The sequence below is a fragment of the Microcaecilia unicolor genome, chromosome 9 (genome assembly GCF_901765095.1).
Source record: "Microcaecilia unicolor chromosome 9, aMicUni1.1, whole genome shotgun sequence".
NCBI classification, from domain to species: Eukaryota; Metazoa; Chordata; class Amphibia; order Gymnophiona; family Siphonopidae; genus Microcaecilia; species Microcaecilia unicolor.
Window position 1 is genome coordinate 224,645,375 of NC_044039.1, and position 26,591 is coordinate 224,671,965.

Below are 26,591 nucleotides of genomic sequence, written 5' to 3' on the forward strand. Positions count from 1 at the left end.
ATAGAATGAGTAGAAGTAAATCAATTTCTTTTTGTTCCAAAAGTACAAAGATTAGGGGGACACTTGAGGAAGTTACATGGAAATACTTTTTAAACAAATAGGAGGAAATATTTTTTCACTCAACAAATAGTTAAGCTCTGTAACTCTTTGCTGGAGGATGTGGTAACAGCGGTTAGCGTATCTGGGTTTAAAAAAGGTTTGGACAAATTCCTGGAGGAAAATTTCCTAGTCTGCTATTGAGACAGACAAGGAAAGCAACTGCTTGCCCTGGGATTTGTAGTATGGAGTGTTGCCACGATTTGGGTTTCTGCCAGGTACTTGTGACCTGGCTTGGCCACTGTTTGGAAAATTAGCTAAACTTTCTTTAAACCCTGCTAAGCTGCTTTTACCACGTTCTCTGGCAATGAATTCCAGAGTTTAATTACTCGTTGAGTGAAGAAATATTTTCTCAAATTCATTTTAAATTTAATACTTAGTAGCTTCTTTGCATGTCCCCAAGTCCTAATATTTTTGGAAAGAGTAAACAAGTGATTCACATCTATTTGTTCCATTCCACTCAGTATTTTATAAACGTCTATCATATCTCCCTTCAGCTGTCTCTTCTCCAAGCTGAAGAGCCCTAGTCGCCTTAGCCTTTCCTCATAGGGAAGTTGTCCCATCCCCTTTATCATTTTCGTCACCCTTCCACTGTATCTTTTTTGAGATTCAGTGACCAGAACTGCACACAGTATTCGAGGTGCAGTTGCACCACGGAGCGATACAAGGGCATTATAATATTCTCAGTTTTGTTTTCCATTCCTTTCTTAATAATTCCTAATACTCTATTTGCTTTCTTAGCTCTTGCTGCAAGTTGAGCAGAGGGTTTCAACATATCATTAATGATGACATCTAGATTCTTTTTCTGGGTGTTAACTCCTAATGTGAAACCTTGCATCACATAATTATGGTTTGGATTATTCTTTCCCACGTGCATCACTGCACTTGCTCACATTAAAAGTCACATTAAAAGTTATTTGCCATTTGGATGCCCAGTCCCCCAGTCTCGTGAGGTCCTCTTACAATTTTTCACAATCCTCTTGAGATTTAACTTTGAATAACTTTATGTAATCAGCAAATGTAATTACTTCACTAGCATTCCCATCTCTAGATAATTTATAAATATGTTAAAAAGCAGCAGTCCCAGCCCAGACCCTTGGGAAACCCCACTATCCACCCTTCTCAGTTGAGAATACTGACCATTTAACCCTACTAATCTCTTAACCAGTTTTTAATCCACAATAGGACATTGCCTCCTATCCCATGACTTTCGAATTTCCTCAGGAGTCCATGAGGTACTTTGTCAAATGCCTTTTGAAAATCCAGATACACAGTGTATCGACCAGCTCACCTTTATTCACGTGTTTGTTCGCCCGTTCAAAGAAATGTAGATTATTGAGGCAAGATTTCACTTAACTAAATCCATGTTGGCCTTGTTTCATTAATCCATGTTTATGTATATTTATTTATTTGTGTATCTAAAATGTAAACTTTTACAAAACAGATGAAGTCAAGATGTGATTCCACATGCCCCAATGAAAGGAGAGTTTAATTTTCCTTCCATTTAATTTCAATATATTCCAACCAAGGCAAATTACAACAGTTAAGATAAACCCATCAGGAAATAGAATATTTGAGCCTGCAAAGAGGTGGAATAAGGTGGGATACAAAGGATAAATACATATCCTCACTGAAATCTTGCCATGTATTGTATAGAACAGTGTAGAAAAATGAGCACAAAATACAGTGTTAATAACTGCTTTTGCTACCAGCTACAATCATTTTGAAGCTTTTTGACTGATATTCAATTTTTATTTCATGATATTTATTTATAGCTACACATGGGACACTTTCAAACACATTAAAAAGCTGTCAAATAAGTTAAAATATGTTTTATCCTCCACATTTTAAGACACTGCTTATCCAGTCAGTCCCTTTTGCTATTGTTTTCAATAGGATTTGCTGACTGTTGTTGTTTTGTCTGAGCGGAAATGGTGAGAAGCTCCGCCTACTGGCTTCAGCCCATAATGAGCTAGATAAGCTCATATGATATCATCTCCTGTTCTTAAGTGCCTTGACACAAGCGGGGGCGGGGTCATGTCAATTGAGGCGTAGGTGCTGTATGGGGGGCGGAGTCAGGTCAGGTGCAAGCGGAGTTTCGGGAGAGGAGTCAGGTCAAATGAGGCGGAAGCACTGTCTCGGGGGGCGGTGTCAGGTCAGGTGAGGCGCAGGCGCTGTACGGTGGGGGCGGAGTCAGGTCAGGTGAGGCGCAGCCGCTGTATGGTGGGGGGGTGGAGTCAGGTCAAATGAGGCGGAAGCACTGTCTCGGGAGGGCGGAGTGATGTAAGGCGCAGGCGCTGTACGGTGGGGGCGGAGTCAGGTCAGGTGAGGCGCAGCCGCTGTATGGTGGGGGGGTGGAGTCAGGTCAGGTGAGGCGGAAGCACTGTCTCGGGAGGGCGGAGTGATGTAAGGCGCAGGCGCTGTACGGTGGGGGCGGAGTCAGGTCAGGGTGAGGCGCATGCGCTTTGTGGTTGTGTGTGGAGCTGCCATGTCCCTTCGCTGCTGGTTTCTGCAGCTGCTGCTGTGCTGTTCGGCACTCGCCATCTCCTTTCATCTTCCCGCCAACGGTCGCAAGTGTCTGCGCGAAGAGATCCACAAGAACGTGCTGGTGACGGGCGAGTACGAGCTGAGCGAGCGGCCGTCGGGCCGGAGCCACCTGCGGGTGAGGCAACAGCGGCCTCCCTCAGCCCAAATCCCCGATGAAACCCATAACCTGAAACCAACGTCTCCTTCTCTCTTGTGCAGGTCACGGACACGGCCGGCCACATCCTTTACGCCAAGGAAGATGCTTCCAAGGGAAAGTTCGCCTTCACCACCGAGGAATACGACATGTTCGAGGTGTGTTTTGAGAGCAAACTTCCCATGGGTGAGTTATGCAGCAAAAACACTTCCTTCTCCTCTACAACCTACTAAATATTTACCTGTGATTAAAAAAAAAACAGTAGCAGGGGTGGCAGAAGAACTATTGTAGGAGTTTCATGCAGGGGCGTAGCCAGAGAGCCAATTTTGGGTGGGCCTGAGTCCAAGGTGGGTGGGCATGGAATTCATGCCCCCTATCCCCCCTCTGTTCTGCTTTGCTCCGCTCTCCCTTCACCTGCAAGCCCAAAATATTAAATACCTAAGCAGGAGGGGATCTACAAACTCTGCCAGCTGAAGATTTCTTCCTGCTCTGCCAGCAAAGGCATTTGTGAGGGGAAGCGGCAAGGCGGGGGCAGCACTCAAAATGTGGCCCCAACCTCGAGCTCTGGCCCCCTCCCACCGTGAGGTTTGGCTACACCCCTGCCTCGATCAGACCCGGTTCTCTGTTGCTGTCACAACTTCCCTGCAATTTTATTAGCTCTGCTCACAGTGCTGCTCTCACTCCTCTTACTGACCTATAAGTGCATTCACTCTGCAGCTCCTCAGTACCTCTCCACTCTCATCTCTCCCTACATTCCTCCTCGGGAACTCTGTTCACTGGGTAAATCTCTCTTATCTTCACCCTTCTCCTCCACTGCTAACTCCAGACTCCGTTCCTTTTATCTTGCTGCACCATATACTTGGAATAGACTTCCTGAGCCGGTACGTCAAGCTCCATCTCTGTCTGTCTTCAAATCTAAGCTAAAAGCCCACCTTTTTGATGCTGCTTTTAACTCCTAACCCTTGTTCACTTGTTCAGAACCCTTATTTTTAATATTCCCTTATCTCTTGTTTGTCCTGTTTGTCTGTCCTAATTAGATTATAAGCTCTGTCGAGCAGGGGCTGTCTCTTCATGTTCAAGTATACAGCGCTGCATACATCTAGTAGTGCTTTAGAAATAAGTAGTAGTACTAACCTCCTAACTCCAGCCAGAAAGATCTTACAGCACTCACTATAATCTCTTCACAGCAGAAAACTATTATTTATTTTATTTCCAGACACTTGATATACCATGAATAAAGCCTATACAGGCAACTAGGATTGACATTATTAAATGGAGATGGAATTTCAGGTTTGATCATGTCATTCCAGTGCTGCACCAGTTGCATTGGCTGCCTATGGCTACCCGATCACTTTCAAACTTTTATGTTTGGTTTTCAGATTGTTTCAGAGGGGTCTTCCAGTTTGGCTTTCATAGTAACATAGTAGATGACGGCAGAAAAAGACCTGCATGGTCCATCCAGCCTGCCCAAGACAAACTCATATGTGTATACCTTACCTTGAATTTGTACCTGTCCTTTTCAGGGCACAGACCGTATAAGTCTGCCCAGCAGTATTTCCCGCCTCCCAACCACCAGTCCCGCCTCCCATCACCGGCTCTGGCACAGACCGTATAAGTCTGCCCTTCACTATCCTCGCCTCCCAACCACCAACCTCTCTTCCCCCACCTGCTCCGCCACCCAATTTCAGCTAAGCTTATGCTAATACTCCTTAGCATAAACTATGCACATTGTAAAAAAAATTCATCTTTAGCTTCCTGGTATTGATGTTAAATTTACTATGACTATAAAAAGTGTGTTCTCATACAGTGGTGTAGCAAAGTCTGAATGGGCCCTGGGCAGAAATATTGAAGTTAGGCCCCCACTATAACACCATTGCTCCCTAAGTAGTGAAGAAGGGGAGTATGCAGATTGCACATTTCCCAAAGCCGGTATAGTAGAAGAAAATACTTTCTTTCTGCCTTTGAGCAACTCTTTGGTCCTAGTGTTTTTTTTTTCTGATTTTTTGCTTATCTCTCTACGGCGTCTCGCTCTCTCTGTGTCCATCGTCCATATTTACTATATGTTCCTACCCATCCTGTCCAGCATCTCCCTTCTGTCCCTGCTTCTCTCCCTCCCCCTACAAGGTCCAGCATTCTCGCTCTCTCTTCCCATTCTATGCACTTTCTCTCCTGCCCTCCCCCCCTCCCAGTCCCCCTGCCAATCTCTCTTGGTTCGCTCTGGTATTTAAACATTTCTCATATCTCCCCTCTCTCTCTCCTTTCTTTCAAAGTATATATACTGAGATCTTTAAGTCTGTCTCCATACGCTTTATGATGAAGACCACTGACCATTTTAGTAGCTGCCCTCTGGACTGACTCCATCCTGTGTATCTTTTTGAAGGTGCGTCTCCAGAATTGTACACAATATTCTAAATGAGGTCTCACCAGAATATTATACAGGGGCATCATCACCTCCTTTTTCTACTGAACATTCCTCTCCCTTTGCACCCAAGTATCCTGCTAGTTGTCACCTTTTCTACCTGTTTGGCCATCTTAGGATCATCACATATGATCACACACGTCCCGCTCCTCTTTCGTGCACAGAAGTTCTTTGCCTCCTAAACTGTGCCATTCCCTCGTGTTTTTGCAGCTCAAATGCTTGACCCTGCATTTTTTTAGCATTAAATCTAAGCTTCCAAATTCCAGACTATTCCTGTGGTTTTGCTAAGTCCTTCTTTATTTTATCACACCATCAGAGGTATCTACAAGAGCACGCAGATGTGGCATGCTCTTCCAAAACACTTGAAAACAATTAACGAAATAAACTTTCGTAAATCGTTGAAAACCTCTCTCTTCATCAAGGCCTGCCACGAGAAGCCATAACTAACCACAACACATCAACACTCCTCCTTCACTTTGATCGTCTTCTTTCTGTAACTGCTTGAGTAGATCGACTGTTAGCCTTTGTTGTTGATACCTTTGTACCACCAAGAGGCATATTTTCAATGCACTTAGCCTTCCAAAGTTCCATAGGTTTCTATGGAACTTTGGAAGGCTAAGTGCCAGTGGCGTAGCCAGACCTGACATTTTGGCTGGGCCCAGAGCTAATATGGGCGGGCACAAATAAATAAATAAATAAATATATATATATATAATATATATATATATATATATAGGTGGGCTTCTGGGTGGGGATGGGTTCTTCACTGCAGGGCAAAAAAAAGGTATATTTTAATCATTAAATATATACATTTTTTGCCCTAGGCAGTGAAGTGCTTACCCCACCCAGAAATTCCACAACAATAAATTTTAATAGTGCCCACCAGGCTCCAGCTAGCTTAATTTTAAAAACAAATTACCATGATAATGTTAAAAATAAGATGCAAAAAAACCCAAAAAGCATTTTATTACCTGCTGCTGGGCTGGGCTGACAGCTGCTGCTTAGCAGTAAGTTACCTGGGGCTGGGAGACAGGAACTCGACTTCGACCAGACCGTTCTTCTGTTTCTTTCCTTTCCCAAATTCAATTTCCATATTTCCAGGCCAGGGAGGGCAGGGCCAGGCTGAACCCTTCGTACGTGCATGTGGCCATGTGCAGCTTTAGCCTTACCCTGCCCTCCCTCAGATGCCACGTCACGAGTGAGCGGAGCCGAGCGAAAGTGAGGCTGAGGCACGCCGCTGCGCTCAGCCACGTCCGGGACAGGTCATACCGCTACCGCGATCATGTGAATGCAGTGCGACCAACAACAACGACGCCACCGACGCACTGCCTCTCTCTAAGCCGAAGGTAGGTGGGCGTGGGCTGATGATGTCTTCTGAGCCTGCCCTGAGCGCGGGTGCCCGCGATGTACACTAGGGCGCTAGGCTCAGCTGCTGCATGCGGTGTGTGTGTGCGCGCTTGGGTGGTGGGCGGGCCTGAGGACGGAATCGGACGGAGCCTGAGATCAGCTGCCAGAGCACCGCGGGTCGGGTGCTGTCTCTCTGCCGTCACGCTAGGCAGCTAGGCTGCTGCTGCAGTTGTGTGTGCGCTGGGTGGGCGGGCCTGGGCCCACCCAGGCCGACCCATAGCTACGCCCCTGCTAAGTGCTTTGAAAATATGCCTCCAAATGTATCTCTATTCCCTGAAATGGTGATGCCATTACAGGTTTTGTAAGCCACATTGAGCCTGCAAACAGGTGGGAAAGTGTGGAATACAAGTGCAATCAAACATATAAATGGCGAGTGACCGACTCACTCGCAAATGCGCAGTAGAGACTTCCCTCTCTGTCCCGCCCCCGCGTCAATACGTGATGATGGGGGGGGGGCGGGACAGAGAGGGAAACTGCGCCGCCGAGGTTGCTACCGCTCCCCCCCCACTCGGAGTCGCCGCCGCCGCCACCCCTCCACCCGGCCCGGGCCCTTTCTTCCCTTCTGAACTTACACTCCATTCGCCGAACGCAGCAACGCACATCAGCTGAGCTGCAGTGAGCCCTTCCTTCTTTGCCTGTGGCCCCGCCCTCCTGTGACGTAACGTCAGCGAGGGCGGGACACACACAGGCAGAGAAGGAAGGGGCAGCTCAGCTGATGTGCGTTGCTGCGTTCGGCGAATGGATGTGTAAGTTCAGAAGTGAAGAGAGGGCCCGGGCCAGGTGGAGGGGTGGCGGCGGCGACTTCGAGGGGGGGGGAGCGGTGGCGACTTCGTGGGGGGGAGGGGAGCGGTGGTGACCGCGGGGGGAGGAAAACCTCAATACCAGCCCGTTTTTACGGGCTCAACGGCTAGTAAATAAATAAATACCCTGTTGCAGATCTTGGTATCGTCTGCAAAGAAGCAAACTTTCCCAGATAGCCTTTCAGCAATATCGCTTACAAAAATGTTAAAGAACTGGCCCAAGAACCGAACCTTGCAGCACAACACTGGTAACATCCTTTTCCTCAGAATGAGCTCAGTTTACTACTATCTTATGACCTTCTTCCATTCAACCAGTTCATAACCAAGTAAGTCACTTTTGGGCCCATACTGAGGGCACTCAGTTTATTTATTAGTCAACTATGTGGAACCATATCAATGCCTTTACTAAAATCTAAATACACCACCACATCTAGCACTCTCCCACGATACAACTCTCTGGTCAGTGAGAGAAATTAACCAGATTTGTCTGAGAAGACCTGCCTCTAGTGAAACCATGTTGCCTTGGGTCCTGTAATCCGTTGGATTTCAAAACGTTTACTATTATAAGTATTGCCACACCGGGACAGACCAAAGGTCCATCAAGCCCAGCATCCTGTTTCCAACAGTGGCCAATCCAGGTCACAAATACCCGGCAATACATTTTTATGCTGCTTATCCCAGAAATAAGAAGTGGATTTTCCCCAAGTCAATTTAATAATGGTCTATGGACTTTTCCTTTAGGTAGCCGTCCAGACCTTTTTAAAACTCCGCTAAGCTAACTGCCTTTACCACATTCTCTGGCAACGAATTCCAGAGTTTAATTACATGTTGAGTGAATCAAACTTTTCTCCGATTTGTATTAAATTTAGTACTTAGTAGCTTCATCACATGTCCCCTAGTCCTAGTATTTCTGGAAAGAATAAACAAGCGACATGGTTGATCATGGAATACTACTACACCTCCTCGAGTATTTCGGAATTGGAGGCAACGTTCTCAATTGGTTCAGGGGGTTCCTAACCGCACGATCATTCCAAGTGACATCTAATTCAACTACATCAGCCACATGGATACCTGAATGCTGAGTTCCACAGGGATCCCCCCCCCCCCCCCCCCCCTTTCACCAACCTTATTCAACTTAATGATGATACCCTTGGCCAAACTATTATCAAACCAAAACCTCAATCCATACATATACGCAGATGACGTAACGATCTACATCCCATTTAAACAAGATTTAAAGGAAATTTCCAATGACATCAACCAAAGTCTACAAATCATGCATTCATGGGCAGATGCATTTCAGCTGAAACTCAATGCAGAAAAAACCCAGTGCCTAATACTCACCTCCCAACATAACAAGAACAAATTCACCACCATTAACACACCAAAACTGAACCTTCTAATTTCGGACACCCTAAAAATTATTGGAGTTACCATTGATCAACACCTAACACTTGAAAACTACGTGAAAAACACAACCAAGAAGATGTTCCACTCAATGTGGAAACTAAAAAGAGTAAGACCTTTCTTCCCAAGGACCGTCTTCCGTAACCTGGTACAATCAATGGTACTTAGTCATCTAGAGTACTGCAACGCACTTTACGCTGGCTGCAAAGAGCAAATAATCAAGAAACTTCAGACAGGCCAGAACACTGCAGCTAGACTCGTATTCGAGAAAGCAAAATATGAAAGTGCTAAACCCCTAAGAGAGAAACTACATTGGCTCCCACTTAACGCATCACGTTCAAAGAATGCACCCTAGTTCATAAAATCATTCACGGAGACGCCCCAGCCTACATGTCAGACCCGATAGAATTACCACCCAGGAATGCCAAAAGATCATCCTGCACATTCCTCAATCTCCACTTCCCTAACTGTAAAGGTCTAAAATACAAACTAACACATGCGTCAACCTTTTCCTACTTAAGCACACAAATCTGGAATGCGCTGCCGTGCAACTTAAAAACAATCTATGAACTCCGCAAACTACTGAAGACCCATCTCTTCAACAAGGCATACCACAAAGATCAACAAATGTGAACTCCTCCACATATATCCAGAATTGTCTTATAATATTTACTTGTTATACTAATACCATGCTTTTTCATTATGTTTAATTCCCCCCTCTTATAGACCTCTTTCTGACTCCTTCCCACAGGGGACTAAAGGTACTTATTTCATATATTAGGTTCTGTATAGTTTCTCTAACCTCCATTGTCACCCAATCATAAGGGAGCGGCATTAGCAGCCGTAATTGAAAACTAATTCCCATAACTACTGCTTTCTGTCCAAAACTGAGTATCACTTGTATGTGATCTACCTTAGGCTAAATGTTAGGTAAAGAGAAGATAGAATCAATAAAAATAGAGACAGAGATAGGTTTAAATAGATAGGTACATTTTATTCCTTACCCAAAGACAAGTCTTTAAGTTGATACAAATACAGACATCAGATTCTGGGTTTATCTGCACAGCGCCCTGCCGTCTGAGAGAAGCGTTGGGGAGGAGTCCAAAACTAAGGCAAAATCTCCCCTCTTTTATACACAAACCTCTCCATAGAAGTGAATGGTGAGAAACCTTGCTCCTAATCTTTCTCACTTTCTGAGATCATACTTTCCCACGCGGTCTTATCAGCATGTTTTGGGAAGCGTTGAGATAACAGTTTCACATCTCCCTGTTGCAATACTTTTCACACCATCTTAAGAACTCTGTATGACCTCTGTATCATTTTATACAAAATTAATAAGCTCCATTTTATTCATCTGATCCATCATTCTTTCATTACAGGTGCTGTATTTGAATTAAAAGTTGTACCAGTTTGTGTCAGGACTCATTGTTCAGACCTGCTTTTTGCAGATTCTCAAATATTAAATCATTTACTTGTTGTTTGGCCTCGTCAGTACTTTTTCAGTTGTTTTAGGCTGCATAGCTTTGGCCATCACTATTCCAGTGGTAGCCTTAAAGCCAGGCCATATATTAACAATTATCATGTTACCCAAAATCCTTCTGTAACACTAAACACCTATTCTCTTATATATTTCCACTATTCATGATATATTGTAAGCCACATTGAGCTTGCAAAGCGGTGGGAAAATGTGGGATACAAATGCAAAGAAAAAAGCAACACTGGGCCTTCAGAACTAGGACAACAGGAGTACTTTATTGATCAATGACCCGACACGGGCCGTGTTTCGGCGCTGACAAATGCGCCTGCTTCAGGGGTCTAAATAAACATATAAATACATATATAGAAATAAATACATATATAAAAATTAATAATCAATATGATAAAACATAATGGACGCATTGCATTTAAATTCAAAAACAAACAATATGTCGCAGATAAATGTATCAAGGAAATTGTTATACAAGAAACAAAGCAACCAGAGGAAATGAGTAATCATGAGATGAATATCATATATATAAAAATGAATTTCATTTTATAATTCGAAAAGTACATTTGGTTTTAATGTTTAATGTAAATAGCCCTCTTGTAACTATCTAATTTTGCATCAAGTGCTGACATGTTACTATCAAAACTGGGGTCTTCTCGTTTTAAAATATCCATTTTTTCTTTTGTTTCATTTTTGTTAATATCTAATTTCTCTTTTGATGTTTCAATAAGGAGTATCATTAAGTCAAGAGAACACTTGTTTAAAATAGAGCACCATTTGTTGATAAAGGTTTTATTGTCTCTAAATAGTTGAGGTTCCTTATTAATTCTCAGACCTCTTGGAATACGTTGAACTCTACAGTATTGTATTAATGTTGCATAATGCAATTCACATCTTACATTGTTTTGTTTAAGATCTATAAGTTGATTCCAACAGTCTTGTATGGATTCCTCATCCTCATCTTCGAAAACTGCAGGTTCTTGCAGAAAGTTATGTAGCCGTTCTTCCGAGTAACTCAACACATTGTCCCAGTTCTTGAAGGCCATCCCTCACTAGTAAGTACAATACAGACAAAGAGGGCACTACAGTATACAGGCAAACAGGTCCAAAGAAAAAAGCAACACTGGGCCTTCAGAACTAGGACAACAGGAGTACTTTATTGATCAATGACCCGACACGGGCCGTGTTTCGGCGCTGACAAATGCGCCTGCTTCAGGGGTCTAAATAAACATATAAATACATATATAGAAATAAATACATATATAAAAATTAATAATCAATATGATAAAACATAATGGACGCATTGCATTTAAATTCAAAAACAAACAATATGTCGCAGATAAATGTATCAAGGAAATTGTTATACAAGAAATAAAGCAACCAGAGGAAATGAGTAATCATGAGATGAATATCATATATATAAAAATGAATTTCATTTTATAATTCGAAAAGTACATTTGGTTTTAATGTTTAATGTAAATAGCCCTGATGGGCTGTTTGTATGTATAAAATAAAAGAATGCTAATAAAACAATAAAGGATCTTTACATGTATATACATCCATATGTAGAACTTGTAGAACAATGTAGAGCAGTAAAAGATCCTTACATGTATATACATATACATCCACATATATAGATAAATAAATAAATATATATAAAAATATGAATTTATAAATATATATCTCTCCGATCATTATTAGAAATGTATGTGTCCAAAGGTATAGCCAAAAGCTTTTAGTGTAAGTATATTCACTGTATCGAGTGCATTATCTATATCTTTAGGTAAAAGACCATGTATATGGTTATAGGGAGAGATAAGCAATCTTACCGATATGTTGCCGCAATAGTGTGCGGATGACAAGGCGCGTTTGCCTATATAATAAAAGTATAATAATGAGGGTAAGAAATAATCAAGTGTGTGAATAAAAAAACACAAATATGTTAGTATTGGCTCACCTGAGGGGTTGTATTTATTGAGACGAAAAATATGTATAAAAGGCTGAGCTAGCATTACAAAGAATTATATATAAATAAGGCAGTATCACTGAGAGGTATTCGGAGCCATGTTAGATATACATAATGCGTAAAGAAAGGGCATAAAGGGTCAGTGAGGAAAACTCCTACCTTAAACCACCGGGAGATGGTCGTTTATGATAAAAAAGAAGAACGCAGATAGCGCTTGCAGTATCTCCTGTGTTCTGATCCGGAAAGCGCTAAAAAGCGCTACACCCGATTGAAAATGAGTTCTCTCGAAAACAAGGGTTTAAGAAACCAAAACGGGACACTCGCTTATCCAGTCCTATATATTTGAAATAAAAAGCGCGCCAAGATCTAAAAGACGTGATGATGTAGTCACGCAAGTGTGAATGATGGTTAGAGCGAAGCGCTTGCGTAATGACGTCATGTTTTGTTAGTCGAGAGATTTAAAGGGGAACAGATAGATATACTGAGTATCGGTATAAATGATGTAAATGGATGTATAATGTATAGACATTATTCAGAAAATATTACATTCGCTAATCAGAGAATCGGTCATAATTATTATAGGATAATATGGACATTGTATATTTCTAAATACAAGTGTTAAATTACAAATAAATAACAAATACATGAAATTGGATAATGATATAATAAAAAAAGACAACCATTACGTTAAAATACATTAAGACAGCAGGCAAATTCAAAATTCTTAAAAAATATATTGTAGATGTTGGTAATGAATTGATAACAATTACAATAAGTTAGGTCAAGTTATACATACATTAGAATAGCCAGGAAAGATTTTTGCTTTTAGATGTGAATAAATCTAATTTAGATATAATAAAATAGTTGTTAAAAAATAAAAACAATTAGAAATTTAAGCTTCTAAAGTTAAGCTTAGTTCGATATTTATTGGATGTTGTTTTAAAATCTAGTAAAATTGGTTATGAAGATATGACAATTTATTGTGTGTTTTTTTCTTTATTTCCATTAATGTATCTAATTTGATGCTCCGTAACAAATAAATTGTGTATAGATAGTTTGAACATATAAGGATATGTGATAAGATGTACTTAAGTCTAAAAATTGAAACTCCTTATGACGGGATGACAGTGCAAACGGGAAAAAAGGGGGAGGATAGAATATGTAGTCAAGAGAAGACAGCTAAATCCAATTCAGCATTTAATCCTGCTGGATAAAGTGTGTTCAGCTCAAAAATGGCTCTTTGTTCTTGTTTAAGCAAAGTAGAGTCCAGGTTTCCACCTCTCCATGGTTTTGAGACTACCTTAAGGACACAGAAGAGAAGTTCACCAAATTCGTGAGAGTGTTCTATACAATGATTTACCAATGGTGCAGAAAGATCCTTGCGCCTAATACTACTTCTATGTTCTATCATTCTGGTTTTGACTTTGCGAATTGTTTTTCCTATATATATTAGATGACAAGGACACATAATTAGGTATACAACACCCTCTGTGTTGCAATCTGAGGAATGATTAAGTGGGTAATGTTTCATTGTGATTGGATGTATAAAGGTATTGGTGCTCATGGAAGATGCACATACCGAGCATGCACCACAGGGTTTATGTCCAGTTGAGAGTTGTGATGTTGGTCTTGTATTGGGGAGGGCAGAGGGGGCAACTATTTCCTTGATGTTTCTGTTTCGTGTATGTGCTACAGTGAGATGTTTGTTCTTAAAACAATCCAAGTTCTCCAGAATATGCCAATGTTTCTTCATTATTCTTTGTATATCAGATGACATATTTGAGAATCTGAGGCTACATACTATGTCAGGGATCTTTTTTTGTGCTTGCTTTTGTAAGAGTGTCTCCCTGTTTATCATTCTTGCCTTGGTCAGTCCTCTGTTCACACTTTCCTTGGAGTAGCCTCTAGAAAAAAATCTTGTTGCCATAGATTTGGCCTGGTTCTCAAAGTCATTATGATTACTACATAGTTTTCTTAAGCGGAGGAATTGTGAATATGGTAAGTTCTGTTTTAAACTTCTGTTGTGGAAACTCTGGAAATGCAAGAATTGATTTTTGTCAGTGGGTTTTCTGTATATCGTTGTTGTGAAGTGATGTGTTTCCTTTTTGATCAGGATGTCCAGGAATGGTATTTCCTCTTTATTGTATTTCATCGAAAATTTCAGATGTGGATTGAGATTGTTCAGCCATTCATGGAATTCCTCAAGTCTGGTGACGTTCCCTTCCCACAAAATCAGTATATCGTCAATATAGCGTTTCCAAAATTTTAGCTCCTCTTTAAAAGGATGATCTTCTAAAAATAGGTGCTCGAAAGAGGCTACATAAAGAATAGCTAGGTCAGGTGCCATGCTTGCTCCCATCGCTGTGCCTTTAATTTGTTTGTAAAATGAGTTTTGAAAATTGAAAAAATTCTCTTGTAATGCTATGGACGCCAATTGGATAATGAAAGCAGTAGGTACTCTAGGGTTGTTATCTCTATCATTTAGGACATCCGTGATGATGTCCAAGACAGGTTGGTGAGGGATGTTGGTGTAGAGCGACTCCAGGTCTAAGGTGACCAAAGTAATTTCAGAAAGGTCACCATCATATTCTTCCAGCAGATTGATGACATGTGCGGAGTCCCTAATGTAGGATTTGACAAGTGGAATGAAAGGTCTAAGGAAAGTGTCCACAAAGATGGAGAGAGGTTCGAGGACAGAGCCTATACCTGATACAATAGGTCTTCCTGGTGGATCTATCAATGATTTGTGAATCTTAGGTAAGGTATATATGATTGGTGTTATGGGATATCTTTTACTGCTCTACATTGTTCTACAAGTTCTACATATGGATGTATATACATGTAAAGATCCTTTATTGTTTTATTAGCATTCTTTTATTTTATACATACAAACAGCCCATCAGGGCTATTTACATTAAACATTAAAACCAAATGTACTTTTCGAATTATAAAATGAAATTCATTTTTATATATATGATATTCATCTCATGATTACTCATTTCCTCTGGTTGCTTTATTTCTTGTATAACAATTTCCTTGATACATTTATCTGCGACATATTGTTTGTTTTTGAATTTAAATGCAATGCGTCCATTATGTTTTATCATATTGATTATTAATTTTTATATATGTATTTATTTCTATATATGTATTTATATGTTTATTTAGACCCCCTGAAGCAGGCGCATTTGTCAGCGCCGAAACACGGCCCGTGTCGGGTCATTGATCAATAAAGTACTCCTGTTGTCCTAGTTCTGAAGGCCCAGTGTTGCTTTTTTCTTTGGACCTGTTTGCCTGTATACTGTAGTGCCCTCTTTGTCTGTATTGTAGGATACAAATGCAACAAATAAATATACCTCTATCATATCTCCCCTCAGCTGTCTTTTCTCCAAGTTGAAGAGCCCCAGCCGCTTTAGCCTTTCCTCATAGGGAAGTCATCCCATCCCTCTTTATCATTTTCGTTGCCCTTCTCTGTACCTTTTCTAATTCTACTGTATCTTTTTTTTGAGATGCGGCAACCAGAATTGAACACAATATTCGAGGTGCGGTCGCACCATGGAGCGATACAAAGGCATTGTAACATCCTCATTTTTGTTCACCGTTTTAAAAACGTTTCCATTAAATTACACTTGCTTGTAGTTGCCAGCTTTTTCTGTTTTTGTGGAGAGGAACCACTTCTGTTCTTCCCCAGTCCTCTGGGGCCACTCCTGACTCTAGAGAAGCATTGAAAAGGTCAGCCAGTGGAGCCACTAGAACTTCCCTAAGTTCCTTCAGTCCCCTCGGATCTGTCCCATCAGTCAGGGTCACAAGGAGCTGCGGAGGTAATCGAACCCGGTTCTCAGCCTACTGCACTCGCTCTTGGGCTACTCCTTTACTTGTTGCTCTCCTGCTGACGCTGCTGTAGTGCTTCTGATAGTAACGGCATTCTACCAATATCACATAATGTGGGAAACACCCCAGAGCCGTTTGGAGTGAAAGGGGACCATGATGGGAAGTGGTGGTGAAACAAAGCATTAGGGAATATAGTAAAGGGGGAGGGAGGAAACACCAGAAGCGGAAGTGGACACCTGAGACTGGGTACAAGGAAACACTGGGAGGGGCATGACTTAAGTGCCAGGGAGGATGTGGGGTCTTGAGCGCTGAGAAGAGAAGCTGGGCAGTACGTGAAAGGTGCGTATATTGAGAATCTGGGCACAGAGTTTTAGGGAGTTACCACCATGGATATAAGTGAGAGGAGGGTGGTATGTGGAATTTGCTTATTGACTACTTCACTTTAGTCTTTTTGCTGTTTTCCTACATTTCCAGGTACAGGAAGAGTACCCGATCAGCTGGTGATTCTAGACATGAAACATGGTGTGGAGGCAACAAATTATGAGGAGGTATGTTCTGAGAATCAAGGAAAGACAGAAGGGTTTAGGGTTGAGGTTAGGCCTTGAGATACACGTGTTGAGTTTGCTGATGGATGCGACTTCTTCATCCTTGATATTCACATCTTTTGTATGTGCAGAAACCATTGGAGACTAGTAGAAAGGCTTCTTGTGCCAGGACTCGGGGGCAGTGGTTGGGGAGGAGGAGACTTGTTGGTTTAACTTGCCATTGGTTGGATGTGTGCTCTAGTCTTTGATTCCTGAAATAGGTATTCAGTTGAGTAAGGGTGCTGCTAGAGCCCATCACTGATATTTCTGCCTGCTTGGATAAACTTTCATATGTGGGCTTGTTTCTAGGCAGCTATTGCTCTTAGTTCAGGCCTTGAGAGATTATCTTTGACCCTGCACTCATCCATTGGCTCCACCAAAGCTGAAGAGTGGTGGATGGATAAATAGCCTTTGAGGTCTACTGCAGCTCCTCTAGGACCTGATTTACAGTTTATATAGTGTAAGGGAAAAGAGAGCGTAGTAAATCAGGTCCATAATGCACTGCTACAGGGCAAAGGCAACAGTGCCCTCCCCACCCTGTTATCGTCCAGTCTCTTCCTCTGATCTCTCATCTCTTAAATTGGCTGCCTTTTCACCATGTAGCCAGAGTATGTTGTAGTTGACTGTGACTTCATTGTTTATTGATTTCTGCAGAATAAATTTTAAAATTGATAATCCCTGAATAGAATGGCCTCACTCTGCTGCCATTTTGGAGTATGTTGCTCTTTATAAGTTTGAGGCGCACAAGTTCTGTGTTGTCTGGCTGAAACTTGGAGAGCAGCGTGGTGCTTAGAGAGAGGAGGTTTCCTCCCACTTGAAACCACTACCACAACGAGAACCAGGCATGAAAGTCCCAGGCGCCAGATGCAAACGTTGGTTAGCATGATGACCTGATGCTCATTTTGAGTCCCTAGGCTTGGTTAGACTGGGCAGATGAGAGCACGTATCTTCCTGTACTTGTCTGAAGAGCAATATGAAACATCAGAGCTCTCTTTTTTCCATCGGTGACATGAATGGCTGAGATGATAGCATTCACCTGTGTTAGGCAATGCAGCCTGTGAGTTAATGTGTCAGTGGGACTGATATAGTTCTTCCTGATAAGCTAAAGATTGTGTGATGTGTATTTTAAGGTCCACCTGTTGGAGTCTATGAGGTGGTCCCTTAAAATCCCCAGTCTTCCTCTTTTTTTTTTTCCTGGTTACCCTGGGGTAAGAGTGTCGGAGCTGGAAATGGTAAATCTGCTGCTGTCTTCTCTTGCTCAGCTTGCAAAGGTGGAGAAGCTGAAACCTCTGGAGGTGGAGCTAAGGCGTTTGGAAGATCTTTCGGAGTCCATCGTCAATGATTTTGCTTATATGAAAAAGAGGGAGGAAGAGATGCGTGACACTAATGGTGAGAGGCTGTCTTGCCTTTTCCTTTTTTGTGTGTCTTAAGGGCTTGTGTTTGCTGCATTGTGTTCTGATGTCTAGCTAGCACTGCATTGTGCCAATAGCAGTTTTTGTACTGGGCCCTGTAATGTAGACAACTTTTACTGTGCACCCAGAAACGTCCACAAGATCCCAGACATATTACTCTTGTAGTGAATGGGGCAGGTGCACACACAGCAGCAGTACAGGTTTCAGTATACGTTCTCAGCATAGGAAAGGTCTGAGGAGGGGGAGAATAGACTTCTCTCCATAAGCCTTGCTACATAAGAGTAGCCATACTGGGTCAGACTAATGGTCCATCTAGCCCAGTATCCCGTTTTCCAAACAGTGGCCAAGCCACAAGTACCGGACAGAAACCCAATTAGCAGCATCATTCCATGCTACCAATCCCAGGACAAGCAGTTGCTTCCCATGTCTGTCTCGGTAGCAGACTATGGACTTTTCCTCCAGTAATTTATCCAAATCTTTTTTTAAATCCAGATACGCTAACCACTGTTACCACATCCTCCAGCAAAGAGTTCCAGAGCTTAACTATTCATTGAGTGAAAAAATATTTCCTCCTGTTTGTTTTAAAAGAATTTCCAGGTAACTTCCTCGAGTGTCCCCTAGTCTTTGCACTTTTGGAACGAGTAAAAAATCGATTTACTTCTATTCATTCTACACCACTCGGGATTTTGTAGACATCAATCATATCTGCCCTCATCCATCTCTTTTCCAAGCTGGAGAGTACTTTCACTTGGTGACCTGGTATGAGAGGAATAAACAAAAAAAGCCAGAACAAGCAAACCAAATGTGTATTGGCTATACATTAATGCAGGATATAGTTTAAAATTTAATCTACTGCCCGTCGAAATTACCATCACATGAAAGAATTACAATAAAATAAGGGTAAGATATAGTTTAGATTAATATTCATAGAGAGGCATCTGCTGCTAATTTGTCCGGGCCTGGATGCTGCTTTTCCTAGTCTGTAAATGACTCCTAAAACAAAATTAGGTTTTTAAGACTGCTTTACATTTCTGACATGGTGGCTCAAAACGTAAATAACTTGGTAAATTGTTGCATAGAGAGGGGTCGCATGGCACTAAAGATGAAGGTTCTTATATCAAATTTGACAAATGGACAAATCTTGCTAACAAATTTCTGTTGAAGGCAAAATGTAAGATGCGTGTGCTACCAACGTACCACCTGACTTGTGAACTTTCAGATTTTATAAAGGATTCGGATAGAAATTGTCAGCCTGTGCTCAGCTTTGAAAAAGGGGGAGGGGGTAATGTGACCTCTTAAGTTCAGCTCCTGTGATTAACTTGATCGCTGTGTTTTGAATAAGTTATAATCTCTTGATGTCATGTGTATGGAAACCTTGAAAAATTGAATAGTAATCTAAGTGGCCCAGTTTTAAAGCGTGAGCACTGATTGGTCAAAAATGATCCAACATCCTTTTCATTTTTTTTGTAATATTTTATTACATCAAAAAATAGCTATAACAATGTGTAACAGCTTAACTAAGGGCTCCTTTTACTAAGCCCATACTAGTGATTCCTGGCACAGCAAATGTGATGAAGCTCGTTGAATCCCTGTACATAAGTACATAAGTACATAAGTAGTGCCATACTGGGAAAGACCAAAGGTCCATCTAGCCCAGCATCCTGTCACCGACAGTGGCCAATCCAGGTCAAGGGCACCTGGCACGCTCCCCAAACGTAAAAACATTCCAGACAAGTTATACCTAAAAATGAGGAATTTTTCCAGTCCATTTAATAGCGGTCTATGGACTTGTCCTTTAGGAATCTATCTAACCCCTTTTTAAACTCCGTCAAGCTAACCGCCCGTACCACGTTCTCCGGCAATGAATTCCAGAGTCTAATTACACGTTGGGTGAAGAAAAATTTTCTCCGATTCGTTTTAAATTTACCACACTGTAGCTTCAACTCATGCCCTCTAGTCCTAGTATTTTTGGATAGCGTGAACAGTCGCTTCACATCCACCCGATCCATTCCACTCATTATTTTATACACTTCTATCATATCTCCCCTCAGCCGTCTCTTCTCCAAGCTGAAAAGCCCTAGCCTTCTCAGCCTCTCTTCATAGGAAAGTCGTCCCATCCCCACTATCATTTTCGTCGCCCTTCGCTGTACCTTTTCCAATTCTACTATATCTTTTTTGAGATACGGAGACCAGTACTGAACACAATACTCCAGGTGCGGTCGCACCATGGAGCGATACAACGGCATTATAACATCCGCGCACCTGGACTCCATACCCTTCTTAATAACACCCAACATTCTATTCGCTTTCCTAGCCGCAGCAGCACACTGAGCAGAAGGTTTCAGCGTATCATCGACGACGACACCCAGATCCCTTTCTTGATCCGTAACTCCTAACGCGGAACCTTGCAAGACGTAGCTATAATTCGGGTTCCTCTTACCCACATGCATCACTTTGCACTTGTCAACATTGAACTTCATCTGCCACTTGCACGCCCATTCTCCCAGTCTCGCAAGGTCCTCCTGTAATCGTTCACATTCCTCCTGCGACTTGACGACCCTGAATAATTTTGTGTCATCGGCGAATTTAATTACCTCACTAGTTATTCCCATCTCTAGGTCATTTATAAATACATTAAAAAGCAACGGACCCAGCACAGACCCCTGCGGGACCCCACTAACTACCCTCCTCCACTGAGAATACTGGCCACGCAATCCTACTCTCTGCTTCCTATCTTTCAACCAGTTCTTAATCCATAATAATACCCTACCTCCGATTCCATGACTCTGCAATTTCTTCAGGAGTCTTTCGTGCGGCACTTTGTCAAACGCCTTCTGAAAATCCAGATATACAATATCAACCGGCTCCCCATTGTCCACATGTTTGCTTACCCCCTCAAAAAAATGCATTAGATTGGTGAGGCAAGACTTCCCTTCACTAAATCCGTGCTGACTTTGTCTCATCAGTCCATGTTTTTGTATATGCTCTGCAATTTTATTCTTAATAATAGCCTCCACCATCTTGCCCGGCACCGACGTCAGACTCACCGGTCTATAATTTCCCGGATCTCCTCTGGAACCTTTCTTAAAAATCGGAGTAACATTGGCTACCCTCCAGTCTTCCGGTATTACACTCGATTTTAGGGACAGATTGCATATTTCTAACAGTAGCTCCGCAAGTTCATTTTTTAGTTCTATTAATACTCTGGGATGAATACCATCAGGTCCCGGTGATTTACTACTCTTCAGCTTGCTGAACTGACCCATTACATCCTCCAAGGTTACAGAGAATTTGTTTAGTTTCTCCGACTCCCCCGCTTCAAATATTCTTTCCGGCACCGGTGTCCCCCCCAAATCCTCCTCGGTGAAGACCGAAGCAAAGAATTCATTTAATTTCTCCGCTACGGCTTTGTCCTCCTTGATCGCCCCTTTAACACCATTTTCGTCCAGCGGCCCAACCGACTCTTTGGCCGGTTTCCTGCTTTTAATGTATCTAAAAAAGTTTTTACTATGTATTTTTGCTTCCAACGCTAATTTCTTCTCAAAGTCCTTTTTTGCCCTCCTTATCTCCGCTTTGCATTTGGCTTGGCATTCCTTATGATCTATCCTGTTACTTTCAGTTGGTTCTCTTCTCCACTTTCTGAAGGATTGTTTTTTGGCTCTAATGATTTCCTTTATCTTACTGTTTAGCCACGCCGGCTGACGTTTAGTCTTTTTTCCCTTTTTTCTAATACGTGGAATATATTTGTCCTGAACCTCCAGGATGGTGTTTTTAAACAGCATCCACGCCTGATGCAAGTTTTTTACTCTGCGAGCTGCTCCTTTCAGTCTTTTTTTCACCATTTTTCTAATTTTGTCGTAATCACCTTTTCTATAGTTAAACGCTAGCGTACTTGATTTCCTAGTTTCACTTCCTTCAATGCCAATATCAAAACCGATCATATTATGATCACTGTTATCAAGCGGCCCTCGTATCGTTACCCCCTGCACTAGATCATGAGCACCACTAAGGACTAAGTCTAGTATTTTTCCTTCTCTTGTCGGCTCCTGAACTAGCTGTTCCATGAAGCTGTCCTTGATTTCATCAAGAAATCTTATGTCCCTTGCGTGTACAGATGTTACATTACCCCAGTCTATATGCGGGTAATTGAAATCCCCCATTATTATTGTGTTGCCCAGTTTGTTTGCGTCCCTGATTTCCTTTAACATTTCCGCATCCGTCTGTTCGTCCTGGCCAGGCGGACGGTAGTACACTCCTATCACTATCCTTTTCCCCTTTGCACATGGAATTTCAATCCACAGTGATTCCTGTGGGCTTCATCACATTTGTTGAACAGGAATCACTACTGCGACTTAGGAAAAGGAGCCTTTAATTTTATACTTGTATATAAGATAAACATCCCCTTAGAAAAGAAGAAAAAATAGTATTAAAGAAAATACAATTATAACGTTTCATTAAAGACTAGTAAAAGTGGCCCGTTTCGGAGAGCAATGAAATGGGCGCTAGCGAGGTTTTGTTGTTTTATCAATGTTGGGGGGGGGGGGGGGGGTCAGTGACATACCGACAGTGTGTGGTCCCGTATCCTTCCATTATTGCAGCTTGTCGATCGGTGCTTCGTGCGTGTGTATTGGTGTGTGTCGTTCGGTAGCTCCGTGATTACGCCCTCGACGTCATGACGTTGTACGAGAGGGTGGGGCAGACAGTCATGGTTCCCCTGCGATCTACACCATGACGGAAGTTGGAGTTGAAAAATGTTGCTTCATTAGAACGTTGGGGTTTGCTAATTATGTCCAGAAGGGGCGTGGCTGAGGGCGTGTCTACTGGGTGAGGGTGAGTGGTGGTCACAGCCTAGGAGGGTGAGTGGTCCTGCCAGCCTACCCTAGGAACAGTAGATTCAGTGCTTCACTGAACGTTGGAGGTGAGAATTATTTATATAGATAAGGTAAAGAATAAAGGAATATCCAGACCACAACAGAGAATCCAAGATCGGAAAAACCAGAGATCAAATTATTTAGCAAAAAAAAAAAAAGACTGAACAGTCAACCCAGACTATCATTAGCCCTATATAAGTTCTCACCATAATATTAGGTCCCAGTTGAATTAACGTTAAAATCTGCACCCTGGTTCATAAAATTATCTACGGTGAAGCCCCGGGATACATGACAGACCTCATAGACCTACCAACCAGAAACACAACAAAATCAGCAGGAACATACCTAAATCTCCACTACCCAAGCTGCAAAGGACTCAAATACAAATCAACCTATGCATCCAGCTTTTCCTACATAAGCACACAACTGTGGAATGCATTACCAAAAGCCTTGAAAACAACTTATGATCACCTAAACTTTTGGAAATCATTAAAAACTAACCTGTTCAAAAAGGCATACCCTACCGACCCAACTTAAATGCCTGAACCCTGCAACACAACGAAACCAAAGCTCGTAATGGACATATAATTCCTCTCTACGATTCCCTAATGTGTCTGTACACACGAACCTTATTCTACCACAACATTACTGTATTTGTTCATTCTCCGAGGACAAGCAGGCTGCTTGTTCTCACGACTGGGTGACGTCCGCGGCAGCCCCCACCAACCGGAAGAAGCTTCGCGGGCGGTCCGCACGCAGGGCACGCCCAGCCGTCTTCCCGCCCGTGCGCGACCGTTCCCGCCAGTCCTTTCTTTTCTGCGCCTGGAGAGAGTCGTGCTGTTGCCGCTCTCTCTTCGTCAGCCCCGGAAAACCGATCGCGTTTGTCGCAAATTTGTTTATTTTTCGTTTATTTTGTTTCTGTTGCCGCGCGCTCCAGTTTTCTTTTCTTCAAAAAAAAAAAAAAAGAGAGAGCATGCGCTTTATTTTTCCCTCGTTTCTAGCGGGGGCGTCGCGTTGCGGCTTTGTGGCCGCGCGGTCGATTATTTTTCGAGGTGTGATTTACCGCCACCATCGACGACTTTAACTTCGCCGACGCGATTCTTCCGTCGATGTCCTCGAAGGTCCCGAGTGGATTTAAGAAGTGTGGTCGGTGCGGCCGGCCTATCTCGCAGACCGACACCCACGCTTGGTGCCTCCAGTGCCTCGGGCCGGAGCACAATATCAAGTCGTGTTCGCTGTGTCTTGGTCTCCGGAAACGGACTCAAGTTGTGAGGCAAGTTCTTCGGGACCGTCTTTTTGGAACTTGCGCCGGCCCCTCGACGTCGACCTCGACGGCATCGGTATCGACGGCCGGTTCTTCGGTACCGGTATCGAGGCCCGAGAAATCGGCACCGATGGCATCAACCCCAGGAGCACAGGTCCCGTCGGCCCGCCGGTCCTCCGGTGAGGGTAGGGGTGAGAGGCCGCGTGGGCAATCGGCCCCGGTCACTCCCTCGGCCCATGGCCCTCGGGACCGAACCCTGTCTGACCCGGGACCGAGGGGGATCGACCTCCTCCTCCTCTATTCCACCTGGCACCGACGATGGGCACCGTAAGAAATCCAGAAAGCACCGTCATCGGTCGCCTTCGGTGCTCGGTACCGCTGAGGAGTTGACGCCGAAGCGTCCACGTCGGGAGGAGAGATCCCCTTCGGTTGTGGAGGTACCGACGCGTCAGGGTCCCAGCACTTCGGTGCAGTCTCCTGGACCCGAGCAGCTTCCGGCACCGACACCTCTACCGGCCCCCCCGTCTTTCCCGGCAGCGGGCCTGGACGAGTGCCTCCGAGCCATCCTTCCGGGGATCCTGGAAGGGCTGATGCGCCAGGCTGTGCCGGCGCCGGGGGTGCTTGCGCCCTCGGCGCCGTTGACTGTGGTGCCGGCGAGCTCTAGCCTGGTGCCGAGGCCGTCGATACCGCCGCCGCTTGCGGCGCCGGTCTCGACCGCCACGCAGGTGGAGTCCCCGTCGACATCGATGGAGGGAGCTTCGTCCCCGCCGGCGCGGGAGTCCACCGCTCGACGACACCGAGGCCTCGGTGCCTCGATGTCGAGCCGGGCCCGGTTAAGGACTCAGCTACATGAGCTTATGTCCGATACCGAGGAAGAGGCCTCGTGGGGGGAAGAGGAGGACCCCAGATATTTCTCCTCAGAGGAGTCTGCGGGTCTTCCCTCGGACCCCACGCCTTCACCAGAGAGGAAGCTCTCGCCTCCTGAGAGTCTCTCTTTTGCCTCCTTTGTAAGGGATATGTCTATTTGCATTCCCTTCCCCGTGGTCTCTGTGGATGAGCCGAGGGCTGAGATGCTCGAGGTCCTCGACTATCCATCACCACCTAGAGAGTCCTCCACGGTGCCGTTGCACAATGTCCTCAAGGAGACACTGCTTCGGAACTGGATGAGACCGCTATCTAATCCCATCATTCCCAAGAAAGCAGAGTCCCAGTACAGAATCCACTCGGACCCAGAGTTAATGCGGCCCCAATTGCCCCATGACTCGGCGGTCGTGGATTCTGCTCTCAAGAGGGCACGGAGTTCGAGGGATACCGCCTCGGCGCCCCCGGGGCGGGAGTCTCGCACTCTGGACTCGTTTGGGAGGAAGGCCTATCAATCCTCCATGCTCGTGACCCGCATCCAGTCATACCAGCTCTATACGAGCATCCACATGCGGAACAATGTGAAGCAACTGGCGGACCTGGTCGATAAGCTCCCGCCGGAGCAGTCCAGGCCTTATCAGGAGGTGGTCAGGCAGCTGAAGGCGTGCAGAAAGTTCCTGTCCAGGGGTATCTATGACACCTGTGACGTGGCATCTCGTGCTGCGGCCCAAGGTATAGTGATGCGCAGGCTCTCATGGCTGCGTGCCTCTGACCTGGACAACCGCACCCAGCAGAGACTGGCCGACGTCCCTTGCCGGGGGATAATATTTTTGGTGAGAAGGTCGAGCAGCTGGTGGACCAACTGCATCAGCGGGAAACCGCCCTCGACAAGCTCTCCCACCGGGCGCCTTCAGCATCCACCTCAGCAGGTGGATGTTTCTCCCGGGCCCGGCAGGCTGTGCCCTATTCTTTTGCAAAGCGTAGGTACACCCAGCCGGCCCGAAGGCCTCGTCAGGCACAGGGACAGCCCCAGCGCGCTCGTTCTCGTCAACAGCGTGCGCCTAAGCAGCCCCCTGCGCCTCCACAGCAAAAGCCGGGGACGGGCTTTTGACTGGATCCATGGGAACATAGCCGCCCTCAAAGTGCCGTACCGGACGATCTGCCGGTCGGAGGGAGGTTAAAATTTTTTCACCAAAGGTGGCCTCTCATAACCTCCGACCAGTGGGTTCTCCAAATAGTGCGGTGCGGATACGCCCTGAATTTGTCCTCCCTGCCACCAAATTGTCCTCTGGGAGCTCAATCCTTCAGCTCCCATCAGAAGCAGGTACTTGCAGAGGAACTCTCCGCCCTTCTCAGCGCCAATGCGGTCGAGCCCGTACCACCCGGGCAAGAAGTGCAGGGATTCTATTCCAGGTACTTCCTTGTGGAAAAGAAAACAGGGGGGATGCGTCCCATCCTAGACCTGAGAGGCCTGAACAAATTCCTGGTCAAAGAAAAGTTCAGGATG

At 44.1% G+C, this 26,591-nt stretch overlaps 1 protein-coding gene across 1 annotated transcript in view; it reads left to right on the forward strand.

Annotated features, from left to right (window-relative positions):
• Window positions 1–2,533: 2,533 nt before the first annotated feature.
• The window catches only part of TMED10 (transmembrane p24 trafficking protein 10), a 28,783-nt gene continuing 4,725 nt past the window's right edge, over window positions 2,534–26,591 (forward strand). The window contains exons 1-4 of the mRNA XM_030214138.1: window positions 2,534–2,758; window positions 2,842–2,962; window positions 16,567–16,640; window positions 17,939–18,065. Coding sequence (XP_030069998.1) covers window positions 2,555–2,758; window positions 2,842–2,962; window positions 16,567–16,640; window positions 17,939–18,065 — 526 coding nt within the window. The 5' untranslated portion in view covers window positions 2,534–2,554. The remainder of the gene's footprint in view (window positions 2,759–2,841; window positions 2,963–16,566; window positions 16,641–17,938; window positions 18,066–26,591) is intronic.